General features: G+C 47.9%; 1 protein-coding gene across 8 annotated transcripts in view; it reads right to left on the bottom strand.

Moving 5' to 3' along the window:
* Positions 1-512: 512 nt before the first annotated feature.
* The window catches only part of clocka (clock circadian regulator a), a 30,227-nt gene continuing 17,509 nt past the window's right edge, over positions 513-13,230 (bottom strand). For 7 of the 8 annotated variants that reach the window (XM_064333984.1, XM_064333980.1, XM_064333978.1 and 4 more), the window contains 14 exons: positions 12,977-13,090; positions 12,653-12,771; positions 12,234-12,316; positions 11,999-12,105; positions 11,722-11,869; positions 11,082-11,157; positions 10,349-10,496; positions 9,880-9,980; positions 8,428-8,520; positions 8,042-8,188; positions 6,960-7,193; positions 4,904-5,061; positions 3,998-4,253; positions 513-3,031 (listed from right to left, as the gene is read on the bottom strand). In XM_064333984.1, the coding sequence (XP_064190054.1) occupies positions 2,810-3,031; positions 3,998-4,253; positions 4,904-5,061; positions 6,960-7,193; positions 8,042-8,188; positions 8,428-8,520; positions 9,880-9,980; positions 10,349-10,496; positions 11,082-11,157; positions 11,722-11,869; positions 11,999-12,105; positions 12,234-12,316; positions 12,653-12,771; positions 12,977-13,090 (2,006 nt within the window). In that variant the 3' untranslated portion in view covers positions 513-2,809. The remainder of the gene's footprint in view (positions 3,032-3,997; positions 4,254-4,903; positions 5,062-6,959; positions 7,194-8,041; positions 8,189-8,427; positions 8,521-9,879; positions 9,981-10,348; positions 10,497-11,081; positions 11,158-11,721; positions 11,870-11,998; positions 12,106-12,233; positions 12,317-12,652; positions 12,772-12,976; positions 13,091-13,230) is intronic. The other variant, XM_064333985.1, reaches the window with a different exon arrangement.

Below are 13,230 nucleotides of genomic sequence, written 5' to 3' on the forward strand. Positions count from 1 at the left end.
TCATTGCTACGGTCTTTCACCTCGTTCATCCACATCTCGCTGGACCTGAAGACACTGGGACAGGTTTAGCTTACTGTGAGTAAAAGGCCATTATGATTGTAGTTTTGCTGAGGAGGTTGTAAAGGGTTTAGCCTACTGTTGGTATGAGGCCATTACGATTGTAGTTTTACTGAGGAGGCTGTGATGGGTTTAGCTTACTGTAAGAGGCCATTATGATTGTAGTTTTAGTGAGGAGCCAGTAATGGGTTTAGCTTACTGTGTGTCAGAGGCCATTATGATTGTAGTTTTACTGAGAAGGTTGTGAAGGGTTTAGCCTGCTGTTGGTATGAGGCCATTACGATTGTAGCTTTACTGAGGTGGCAGTGAGTGGTTTAGCTTGCTGTGGTTAAGCAGTCATTACGATTGTAGTTTTACTGAGGTGTGGCATGAAGACTGTACTTTAGGGACCAATACTTTCATACAGAGTCACACACACTCACACTCACACACAGTCAGTGTGCAAATGCTGAAGATTAATAAAGAGATTATATTGTTTAATATTTCAAGGTACTCATTAAAATTTTAAACTAATTTTAATATAACACTCTGTTCTTGGGGTCATTTTACTTGAAAATATCAAGACTGCTATAAACTTTCAGATACTTAAAACTAAAAGCCTAAAGACTTGGCACTCAAATTCAGAGACTACTTGAGGTGCACTGCCATTTAGCATTATGTAGTCTTCTACACTAGTTAACCATTCCCTCAATAATGCTTCAATAAAGCTTCATTAAACTCTCACAGCTGATGGTGAAAGCTGGAAAACATGCAGGAGATAATCCTCTTCTGGACGAGCATCACGCGATGAGTATCACGCGTTCATGAATTTCTTGAATTCATGAATATTAATGAATTCTTAAGTCATCGGTTATGAAGCATGAGGGTAATGTTAAAAAGTGATGAACGACTACTTCGCTTAAAAACACTGCACTTCAAGTGATGTTTTTACCATAAATCTATATTAGCATGCAAAGCCTTCTACTCATTTTATTTACATTTTTAAAATCTGACTTTGTCACATTTAAGTTTATAGTTTTACATTTTACTTTTTTGTGTTTCTTTGGAACACATTTTAAAACAAAGTTTCTTAAAAATATGTTTTTTTCTGAAATCCATGACAAGAATTTTACTAAAACACAAATCACTCCATTAAACAAACTGTGACACAACATGCAGCTGACTGCAGTACAGGTGAACACGTCTTACGGAAAGGTCCATGAAAATATTAACCGTAGTATTTTAGCGTTTTAGTTTTTTCCTCAGAATACTACAAAAAAGCTGCAAATAACAGATTACACTTTCCATGCATCATATAAAATATTAGTTCTCTTTCCTTTTGTCCAGATATTTACATATTATTTTACAGGTGTCTGTACAATAACGCAGAATCCACATGACATTCTTAAAAGTATTTCCTGACCCATAATTATCTGACATGAACACAACCAGCTCTGTCATTTGGCCTTCTCCAGCAGAGCTGTTCCAGCCTCTAACAGCTGTTCCAGATGTTCCAGCTTCTCTCTAACAGCCTTTCCAGCTGCACAGCCCTCCTCTAACAGCTGTTCCGGCTGCACAGCCTCTCTCTAACAGCTGTTCCGGCTGCACAGCCCTCCTCTAACAGCTGTTCCAGCTGCACAGTCCTTCTCTAATAGCTGTTCCAGATGTGCAGTCCTTCTCTAACAGCTGTTCCAGCTGCACAGCCCTCTCTCTAACAGCCTTTCCAGCTGCACAGCCCTCCTCTAACAGCTGTTCCGGCTGCACAGCCTCTCTCTAACAGCTGTTCCGGCTGCACAGTCCTTCTCTAATAGCTGTTCCAGATGTGCAGTCCTTCTCTAACAGCCTTTCCAGCTGCACAGCCTCTCTCTAACAGCTGTTCCGGCTGCACAGCCCTCCTCTAACAGCTGTTCCAGCTGCACAGTCCTTCTCTAATAGCTGTTCCAGATGTGCAGTCCTTCTCTAACAGCTGTTCCAGCTGCACAGCCCTCTCTCTAACAGCTGTTCCGGCTGCACAGCCTCTCTCTAACAGCTGTTTCAGCTGCACAGTCCTTCTCTAACAGCTGTTCCGGCTGCACAGCCGCTCTCTAACAGCTGTTCCAGCTGCACAGCCGCTCTCAAACAGCTGTTCCAGCTGCACAGTCCTTCTCTAACAGCTGTTCCAGCTGCACAGCCGCTCTCAAACAGCTGTTCCAGCTGCACAGTCCTTCTCTAACAGCTGTTCCAGCTGCACAGCCTCTCTCTAACAGCTGTACCGGCTGCACAGCCTCTCTCTAACAGCTGTTCCAGATGTGTAGCCCTTCTATAACAGCTGTTCCAGATGTGTAGCCCTTCTCTAACAGCCTTTCCAGCTGCACAGCCTCGCTCTAACAGCTGTTTCAGCTGCACAGCCTCCCTATAACAGCTGTTCCAAATGTGCAGCCTATGTGAGGATGACAATTAGATGGGCAAAATGAAACATGGAGAGGAAAGGGAAAATGAGTGCTGCTTCTCTGGTTGCCATGTCAAAAGAGCACTGTACGTTACCATGGTGAAGAGTTCTCCACCATTACCGTGGTGAGAAGTTCAGTACTGTTGCCATGGTGATGAGTTGTGTCCCTGTGATGCATGGCAGTTCCTTCTTCTATCAGTGCAAACAGCCAGCATCCCCCTGCCCCCCCGCCCCCCACAGTGAGCAGCACCTGGGACAGGAGTGGCCAGAGGTACAGTCCCAATACTGCATTTCATGCCCCTCCCCCTCACGGCTGGGTTTGACTCAGTCCATGCATCTGATTGGTTACTGGGGCTGTGTGTTGGAGCGGTCTGACAGGCTGTCAGTCCTGTGAGTGGAGAGTTGCTGTTGTTGCTGCTGTTGCTGCTGCTGCTGCTGCTGCTGCTGCTGTTGTTGTTGTTGTTGCTGTTGCTGTGGCGCTGGAGTGAAGCTGCTCTGCTGGTGCAGAGGAAATGCAGCCTGCAGGATCAGCTGCGTAGACTGGTTACCCTGCAGCAGGCGAGGGGCCTGAGAGAGGCAGACATTCACACACACACACACACACACACACACATTCAGTCAACAGAGTCACAGACACATTCACACACAAGGTCAATACAGAGTCATGTTCCTATGTAGGAACTTAAGCACAAAAATTCACAAATTTAAGCACAGGAACTCCAGGAAGGAATTTAAGCACATTTGAATTGAAGCCTGAGTTAATTTGCATTATCTTTGGCTGATGATGTGGAACATCCCCCCACCCAAAAATAAACACAGATGCTTTAATAAAGGTGGAGTGTGAGCAGAACAAAAAGAATGCAGCTACAAACCAAACAGCCACCACAATACGAGGTGACCTGCTGTAGAGCCTGGTACACTGGATGGCCATGTGTTACTGCTCCTCTGTGGAATCGGCCACTGCTCCAGCTGCTAGCTTCTCGCAACTTCACTACGATTAAACTACTGGATTACCCAGCTGCTAGTTGAGAAAACTGCCACTAGTCCCGCTGCTTGTTCCAGGAGTGCGAGCAGGGTTTATATTAGGAGAAGAAAGAGGACAGACGTGTTTCTGGATATAGTGCCAATTCTTGCTATTAGTTCATTAGCCATGTTATTTACGAGCCATGTACTGCAGCTGCAGACACATCCCAGGAAAAAATGCTTTACTGTGCTTTGCTGCTGTAAGATAAATCCAGTGCTGGACACACAGCTGAATGATCGGACTGTACATTCTCCTGCATACCTCCACTTCCTACAAATCATGTCACTAATGAAGACATGCAGTCAAATGAAATTATTTTGTTATGAAAAATAAATATTTCATAAATATATAAATATAAATATAAAAACAGTGCATGGGCCACTGTTTGCCTCACTTGGCTGAGGTATCTTGCTGTGATACATGGGCGAGGGAATTTGGCCGTGCCAGTGCCGACTGTGGCTGGCAGCTCGATGGGGCAACAAGCAGCCCAGAGTATGGGAGGTGGTCACCTGGAGGAACTGCTGCGTCTGCTGCGTGATCTGGGCCTGCGCAGGCCCCGTCTGCGCGACGGCGTTCTGCGGCTGCGGCTGCGCAGGCTGCGGGGGCGGGCCGATGCTGATGGTCTGCGTGCCGCCAGGCTGCGGTGCGAAGGCGTTGTACGCAGTCACCACCTGACCCATGAACATGGTGGTGGGCACCATCACTGCCCCACATGCCATCGGAGCCGTCACCAGCTTGGTCAGCAGCGGCTGCCCTCCCGGGAAACTGGGGGACGGGGGGGACAGAGAGGGGGGGGGCGGTGGGGTACAGAGAGAGGGAGGGGGGGGGACAGAGAGAGAGAGGGGGGGACAGGGAGAGGGAGGGGGGCGGGGGGGGCAGAGAGGGAGGGGGCAGAGAGAGGGGAGAATATGAATAAGCTGATGGAGCATAATTAGGGGATATGAATAAGCTGATGGAGCATAATTAGGGGATATGAATAAGCTGATGGAGCATAATTAGGGGATATGAATAAGCTGATGGGGCATAATTAGGGGATATGAATAAGCTGATGGAGCATAATTAGGGGATATGAATAAGCTGATGGAGCATAATTAGGGGATATGAATAAGCTGATGGAGCATAATTAGGGGATATGAATAAGCATGATTAGGGCTAGCGCCAGATTTACAGACTTAATCTGGTGTAGGCAGATTAAGGGGGTACAGGTAAATATAGGGGTACAGGCAGATTGAGCAGGCACAGGTGGACAGCGTGGGCACAGGTGGACAGTGTGGGCGCAGGTGGACTGAGCGGGCACAAGTGGACAGTGTGGGCACAGGTGGACAGCGCGGGCACATGGACAGTGCAGGCGCAGGTGGACAGTGTGGGCACAGGTGGACTTAGCGGGCACAGGTGGACTGAGCAGGCACAGGTACCGGATCTGTCGGTCCTGGGTAAAGGTGGCCACCGCCCCACTCTGGGTGCTGCTCTGTGCCAGGCTGGTGGCGATCTGGACCACGCTGGCAGAGCCCGGCGGAGAGATCATCATGGTGTTATAGAGCGAGGCTGGGAGAGAGCCAGAGGAACGCTGGGACTGGGGGGGGGGGGGGGGAGAGACAGGGGGGGGGATATTCAAACCTTTATTGAAATTTGAAATTTGTTTTTACTAAAAGACAAAATATACAAATATTCATATGCCTTGCAAAACTGGATGAATTATGGTAAAAAAACAATTAAAAAATAATCTCATGGGTTCATAACAGGCTAATAATCTCATGGGCTAATAACAGGCTAATGACCCCGTGGGCTAATAACAGGCTAATAATCTCATGGACTAATAACAAGCTAATGACCCCGTGGGCTAATAACAGGCTAATAATCTCATGGACTAATAACAAGCTAATGACCCCATGGGCTAATAACAGGCTAATAATCTCATGGACTAATAACAAGCTAATGACCCCGTGGGCTAATAACAGGCTAATAATCTCATGGACTAATAACAAGCTAATGACCCCGTGGGCTAATAACAGGCTAATAATCTCATGGACTAATAACAAGCTAATGACCCCATGGGCTAATAACAGGCTAATAATCTCATGGGCTAATAACAGGCTAATAATCTCATGGACTAATAACAAGCTAATGACCCCGTGGGCTAATAACAGGCTAATAATCTCATGGACTAATAACAAGCTAATGACCCCGTGGGCTAATAACAGGCTAATAATCTCATGGGCTAATAACAGGCTAATAATCTCATGGACTAATAACAAGCTAATGACCCCGTGGGCTAATAACAGGCTAATAATCTCATGGACTAATAACAAGCTAATGACCCCGTGGGCTAATAACAGGCTAATAATCTCATGGGCTAATAACAGGCTAATAATCTCATGGACTAATAACAAGCTAATGACCCCGTGGGCTAATAACAGGCTAATAATCTCATGGGCTAATAACAGGCTAATAATCTCATGGGCTAATAACAGGCTAATAATCTCATGGACTAATAACAAGCTAATGACCCCGTGGGCTAATAACAGGCTAATAATCTCATGGACTAATAACAAGCTAATGACCCCGTGGGCTAATAACAGGCTAATAATCTCATGGACTAATAACAAGCTAATGACCCCATGGGCTAATAACAGGCTAATAATCTCATGGGCTAATAACAGGCTAATAATCTCATGGACTAATAACAAGCTAATGACCCGTGGGCTAATAACAGGCTAATAATCTCATGGGCTAATAACAGGCTAATAATCTCATGGACTAATAACAAGCTAATGACCCCGTGGGCTAATAACAGGCTAATAATCTCATGGGCTAATAACAGGCTAATAATCTCATGGACTAATAACAAGCTAATGACCCCCTGGGCTAATAACAGGCTAATAATCTCATGGGCTAATAACAGGCTAATAATCTCATGGACTAATAACAAGCTAATGACCCCGTGGGCTAATAACAGGCTAATAATCCCATGGGCTAATAACAGGCTAATAATCTCATGGACTAATAACAAGCTAATGACCCCGTGGGCTAATAACAGGCTAATAATCTCATGGGCTAATAACAGGCTAATAATCTCATGGACTAATAACAAGCTAATGACCCCGTGGGCTAATAACAGGCTAATAATCTCATGGGCTAATAACAGGCTAATAATCTCATGGACTAATAACAAGCTAATGACCCCGTGGGCTAATAACAGGCTAATAATCTCATGGACTAATAACAAGCTAATGACCCCGTGGGCTAATAACAGGCTAATAATCTCATGGGTGAATAATACTTCTTGCTGTTCAACACAGCACATAAAAGCACAGCAGCTCACTGTTGAGACCAAATAAGTAAAATGCAAATTTGCATTATTCTGCCTCTAGTATTTAGGTCTATGAACACTTACTTCTTGCTGGCCAGTACATGTGCATGTGTCTGTGTGAGTGTCTATGTGGGTGCGCACGAGTATGTCATATGCCATACCTGTGTGTGGGAGGAGCTCTGCTCACGTAGGAGGTTCTGGGGCGTGGCCTGCTGTTGCTGGGCTGCAGCCTGCTGCTGGGGGGGCAGAGCTTGCTGTTGCTGGACAACATGAGCAGACGCCAGGCCAGTCTGGAGGGGGGCAGCAGGGAGCACCCCACCCTGCATGGTGAGGGCCCCACCCTGGGTGAGGGTGGATCCTAAACTCAGGGTCCCGCCTGTCTGCTGGGGGAACATCTGAAAACATGGCACATAGCGTGAGGAACCAATCCATCACCACGGCAACATGACTGTCATCACCATTCCGAAAGTGCACTGCTGGAGACCTCCACTCCGCATTCCACAACAGAACCCAGCGCCACAGAGATCAGCTATACTCCCCCCATTCCACAACAGAACCCAGCGCCACAGAGATCAGCTATACTCCCCCCATTCCACAACAGAACCCAGCGCCACAGAGATCAGCTATACTCCCCCCATTCCACAACAGAACCCAGCGCCACAGAGATCAGCTATTCTCCCCCCATTCCACAACAGAACCCAGCACCACAGAGATCAGCTATACTCCCCCATTCCACAACAGAACCCAGGCCACGAGATCAGCTATACTCCCCCATTCCACAACAGAACCCAGCGCCACAGAGATCAGCTATACTCCCCCATTCCACAACAGAACCCAGCGCCACAGAGATCAGCTATACTCCCCCATTCCACAACAGAACCCAGCGCCACTGAGATCAGCTATACTCCCCCATTCCACAACAGAACCCAGCGCCACAGAGATCAGCTATACTCCCCCATTCCACAACAGAACCCAGCGCCACAGAGATCAGCTATACTCCCCCATTCCACAACAGAACCCAGCGCCACAGAGATCAGCTATACTCCCCCATTCCACAACAGAACCCAGCGCCACAGAGATCAGCTATCTGCCATACAACAGACCCAGCAACAGAGTAATTATAGCAATAGATACATGGGGGAAGTAAGGGGGCAGAAGGGGAGTAGTGGGGGCAGAGGGGGGCAGTAGGGGAGTACTGGTGGCAGAAGGGGAGTATTGGGGGCAGTAGGGGGCAGTAACTCACATGCAGACCCTGGCCCTGCACCATCTGCAGCTGCTCCTGGATCTTGCGCAGCTCCTCCTGCTGCCGCTGGATGTTGGCCTCAATCATGCGTGTGCGCTGCTCTAGCTGCTCCTTTAGGTGCTGCATGGCGCCAAGCTGCGCAGAGAACTGCAACACAGACAGCATGTACTACAGTATACTACAGCCAGGAGACAGTGTCTACCACAGTATACTACAGCCAGGAGACAGTGTCTACCACAGTATACTACAGCCAGGAGACAGTGTCTACCACAGTAAACTACAGCACTGCGGTAATGAACACCCAGAATAGTAAACACCCACAATAATGTAACACAGTAATGAACACTAACAGACATTACTGCAATAATCATGATTATGGGGCTAACCTGCACACTGGGCTGCACCTGTTGCTGGGGTTGTGGCTGGGTGATCATGGGCTGGGCCAGGTTCTGACTGGTGTTCTGGGAGCTCATAGACTGCTGTACAGTACATACAGGAAACGGGAGGGAAAATCTTACAAAGGAGTCATGTAATTTCCAGTGTGCATAGTAGTAGTGTATAGGGCATAGTATACAGTGCGTGGTGTATAGTAGTGTGTCATGCATTAGTGCATGGTATACAGTGCGTGGTGTATAATAGTGTGTAGTGCATAGTATACAGTGCGTGGTGTATAGTAGTGTGTAGTGCATAGTATACAGTGTGTGGTGTATAGTACTATGTAGTGCATAGTATACTGTGCTTGATGTATAGTAGTGTGTCCCGCATAGTATACAGTGCACGGTGTATAGTAGTGTGTAGTGCATAGTATATAGTGCGTGATGTATAGTAGAGTGTACGGCATAGTATACTGTGCATGGTGTATAGTAGTGTGTACGGCATAGTCTACAGTGCATGGTGTATAGTAGTGTGTAGTGCATAGTATACAGTGCGTGGTGTATAGTAGTGCGTACTGTATAGTATACAGTGCATGGTGTGTAGTAGTGCGTACTGCATAGTATACAGTGCGTTGTGTATAGTAGTGCATAGTGTATAGTAAACAGTGAATATTATTGTATACAGTGTGTAGTGTATATTAGATACAGAGTGTGTAGTGTATAGTAGATAGTACGTAGTGTATCGGTGTGTAGTGTATAGGAGATACAGTGTGTAGTGTACAGTACACAGTGTGTAGTGTATAGACTGTGTAGTGTATAGTTGATACAGTGTGTAGTGTACAGTGTGTGTAGTTTATAGTAGATAGTGTGTAGTGCATAGTACAGCGTGTAGTGTACAGTGTGTGGTGTATAGTAGATACAGTGTGTAGTGTATAGTAGTGTGTAGTGTATAGTTGACACAGTGTGTAGTGTATAGACTGTAGTGTATAGTTGATACAGTGTGTAGTGTATAGACTGTGTAGTGTATAGTTGATAGTGTGTAGTGTACACTGTGTGTAGTGTATAGTAGATAGTGTGTAGTGCATAGTACAGCGTGTAGTGTATAGTGTGTAGTGTATAGTTGATAGTGTGTATAGCAGATACAGTGTGTAGTGCATAGTACACAGTGTGTAGTGTATAGAGTGTGTAGTGTATAGACTCTGTAGTGTATAGTTGATACAGTGCGTAGTGTAGTGTGTGTAGTGCATAGTTGATACAGTGTGTAGTGAATAGTGTGTGTAGTGTATAGTTGATACAGTATGTATTGTAGAGTCTGTGTAGTGTATAGTTGATACAGTGTGTAGTGTAGTGTATAGTTGATACAGTGTGTAGTGTATAGACCGTGTAGTGTATAGTTGATACAGTGTGTAGTGTATAGTGTGTATAGTGTATAGCTGATACAGTGTGTAGCGTATAGTGTGTAACCTGGCTGCTGACGGACGAGCGGCGCTGGGAGCTCATCTCTACGGCGGAGAGGGACTGGCGTGGCGGCGTGCTCTGGTCAGTCAGGAGTTTGGTCTGCGTAGCTGAGGTAGGAGCCAAACAGAACATCAATACACACCTGCACAACAACACACACCTGCACATTATCACACACTACACACTCGCCTGCACAACACACACCTGCACATTAACACACACTATACACTCGCCTGCACAACAACACACACCTGCACATTAACACACACTATACACTCGCCTGCACAACACACATCAACACACACCTGTACATTAGCATTCACTTGTACATTGCACAGGTAAGATCAGGGGGTGTGTACAGGTAAGGTTAGGGGATGTGTACGGGTAAGGTTAAGGGGTGTGTACGGGTAGGATTGGGGGTAGGTACAGCTACAAGTGGGGTTGGGGGTGGGGGGTGGAAATGGGAGATACGCACAGGCAGGATCGGACACCGCCGTGTGGGAGGAGGACTTCCTGGAGCTTCGAGAGGAGGCGGAGGGGGTGCGGCTGTGATCAAAGTGCTCCAGCGCCTCCTTCAGGCTGGAGGTGTTGAGTTGGGACTCGGAGCCCGAGTCCTGACTCTGCTGGGGAGAGAAGAGTCACTGAGCACACAGCTGGGAGAATGAGTCACTGAGCACTCATCTGGGAGAATGAGTCACTGTACAGAGAGAATGAGTCACTGAGCACACAGCTGGGAAAATGAGTCACTGAGCACACAGCTGGGAAAATGAGTCATTGAGCACACAGCTGGGAGAATGAGTCACTGCACAGAGAGAATGAGTCACTGAGCACACAGCTGGGAGAATGAGTCATTGGGCACACAGTTGGGAGAATGAGTCACTGAGCACCCAGCTGGGAGAATGAGTCACTGCACATAGTCACTAGCCAGTGGAGAATGAGTAGCACTTGGAGCACGACACCAGCTGGGAGAATGAGTCACTGCACAGAGAAAATGAGTCACTGAGCACACAGCTGGGAGAATGAGTCATTGAGCACACAGTTGGGAGAATGAGTCACTGAGCACACAGCTGGGAGAATGAGTCACTGCACAGAGAGAATGAGTCACTGAGCACTCAGCTGGGAGAATGAGTCACTGAGCACACAGCTGGGAGAATGAGTCACTGCACAGAGAGAATGAGTCACTGCGCAGGGAGAATGAGTCACTGCACCTTATCCGCAGCAGTTTCGGGGGGAGACTCCTCAATGCCCAGCTCTCTGCGCTGCTCCGCCCGCACCTCCGCATAACTGAAAAGAGAAAAACCAGCCAATCAACACCCAGCCCTGTGAACCAATCAGCACCGAGGCCTGCTAACCAACCAACACCCAGCCCTGTTAATCAATCAACACCCAGCCCTGTGATCCAAACACCCAGCCCTGCTAACCAACCAACACCCACCCCTGCTAACCAACCAACACCCAGCCCTGTGAACCAATCAACACCCAGCCCTGATAAGCAATCAACACCCAGCTCTGTGAACCAATCAACACCCAGCCCTGTAAACCAACCCATGACCAACCCTGCTAACCAATCAACACCCAGCCCTGATAAGCAATCAACACCCAGCCCTGTGAACCAATCAACACCCAGCCCTGTAAACCAACCCATGACCAACCCTGCTAACCAATCAACACCCAGCCCTGTGAACCAATCAACACATCAGAGAGAGATAAGTGAGCGAGGATGAAGAGAAATGGAGAGGGCAGAGAGCAAGAGAGTGAGGGGGGATAGAGTAAGAGAGAGAGGGAGGGAGGGGAGAGAGATGAAGAAGGCTTCAGTGCCGGCAGGATGAGGATGGTCTCAGCGTTTACCTGACGACAGTGTGGGTGCAGACGATGAACTCGGGGCGAGAGTTCCACTGGTGATACGTGATGTAGTAGTGCGTCTGCAGCCAGATCCACTGCTGGCCTTTGGTCAGGAACCTGTAGTAACAGGACTTCCCCTTCCCATACTGCATCACTGCGGAGAGCACACATTACACAGGCATTACACACACACACGCACGCCCTGCACCACTGCAAACACGTTATAGGCGCATTACACATCAAACGCAATGGGACAGATCCAGCAGATGGGCGGGTCACTCACAGTGTTCGTGACATTTGGCTAGAGTCTCCAGGTCATCCACATGGTAGTAATCGTAGCCTGACGTGCCCAGAACCTCAAAAGGCAGGTAGCCAATTATAGGGGGAGCCCTGAGCGAAAATACAACACAATTATTCACATCCCAGAACATTTCTTAAAAAAAACATCTGCGACATTCCAACAGAAGTGCTGTGCGTGTGCACACACACGCACACACGCACACACGCGCATACCATACCTGTGGTCTAGAAAGAGAAACTTCCACTCTAAACTGTGCCTGGAGGTGAATTCTTCATTAGGCTCCTCTACTGTACACATCTCCTGCAGAACCAGAGTTAGAGTTAGCATCACCATCAGAAGCAGTCAGTTAGCACTAGAGTTAGCATCACCAGCAGAACCAGGGTCAGTTAGCATCACCAGCAGAACCAGAGTCAGTTAGCATCACCATCAGAACCAGAGTCAGTTAGCACTAGTTAGCATCACCAGCAGAACCAGAGTCAGTTAGCATCACCAACAGAACCAGTCAGTTAGCACTAAAGGTAGCATCACCAGCAGAACATTCCTTAAAATGGTCTGATTGTTGTGAGATTGAGTCAGGCTGCTGGCGTGCTGTACAGGAGCAGTTCACCTGCACAGGTGCTGGACGGGCAGACGCACCTTAATGAACTGCGGTTTGGCGAGTCGGACCGTGGCTATGAAGCAGACGCGATCCTCGAAGGCGGGGCGCAGGGAGCGCTGGATCACGCCCTCCAGCCCGTTCCGTGTAGAGCTGGACACTGAGGGGGAAGAGACCAGAGACCTGCTCACAACCCGCAGTTCACCCTCCCACCTGCAGGGGTCGGGCTCCGTGTGCGTGTGAGTGTGCGTGCTATGTGTGTCTGTGGTGTGTTTGTAAGTGTGGTGTGTAAGGTGTGTGTGCGTGCTATGTGTGTCTGTGGTGTGTGTGTAAGTGTGGTGTGTAACACAGGACGTCGTTCTCACCCTTGTTGAGGGATTTGAAATTCCCGATGAATTTGACGTACTCGTACACGGGCGGCTCTTTGGGATCGATCGTCCCACGCAGCATGTGGCAGCAGAACTCCAGCTGGTTTTTCGCTGTAAAACAACCAGCAAGCTGAGGGCACTGCTCCACACTTACTCAGGGTGAGCAGAGTTAATGTACTTACTCTACAGATACTCAGGGTGAGGTGAGCAGAGTTAGTGTAATTACTCTACAGATACTCAGGGTGAGCAGA

Source organism: Anguilla rostrata, chromosome 4 (assembly GCF_018555375.3).
Source record: "Anguilla rostrata isolate EN2019 chromosome 4, ASM1855537v3, whole genome shotgun sequence".
Lineage (NCBI taxonomy): Eukaryota > Metazoa > Chordata > Actinopteri > Anguilliformes > Anguillidae > Anguilla > Anguilla rostrata.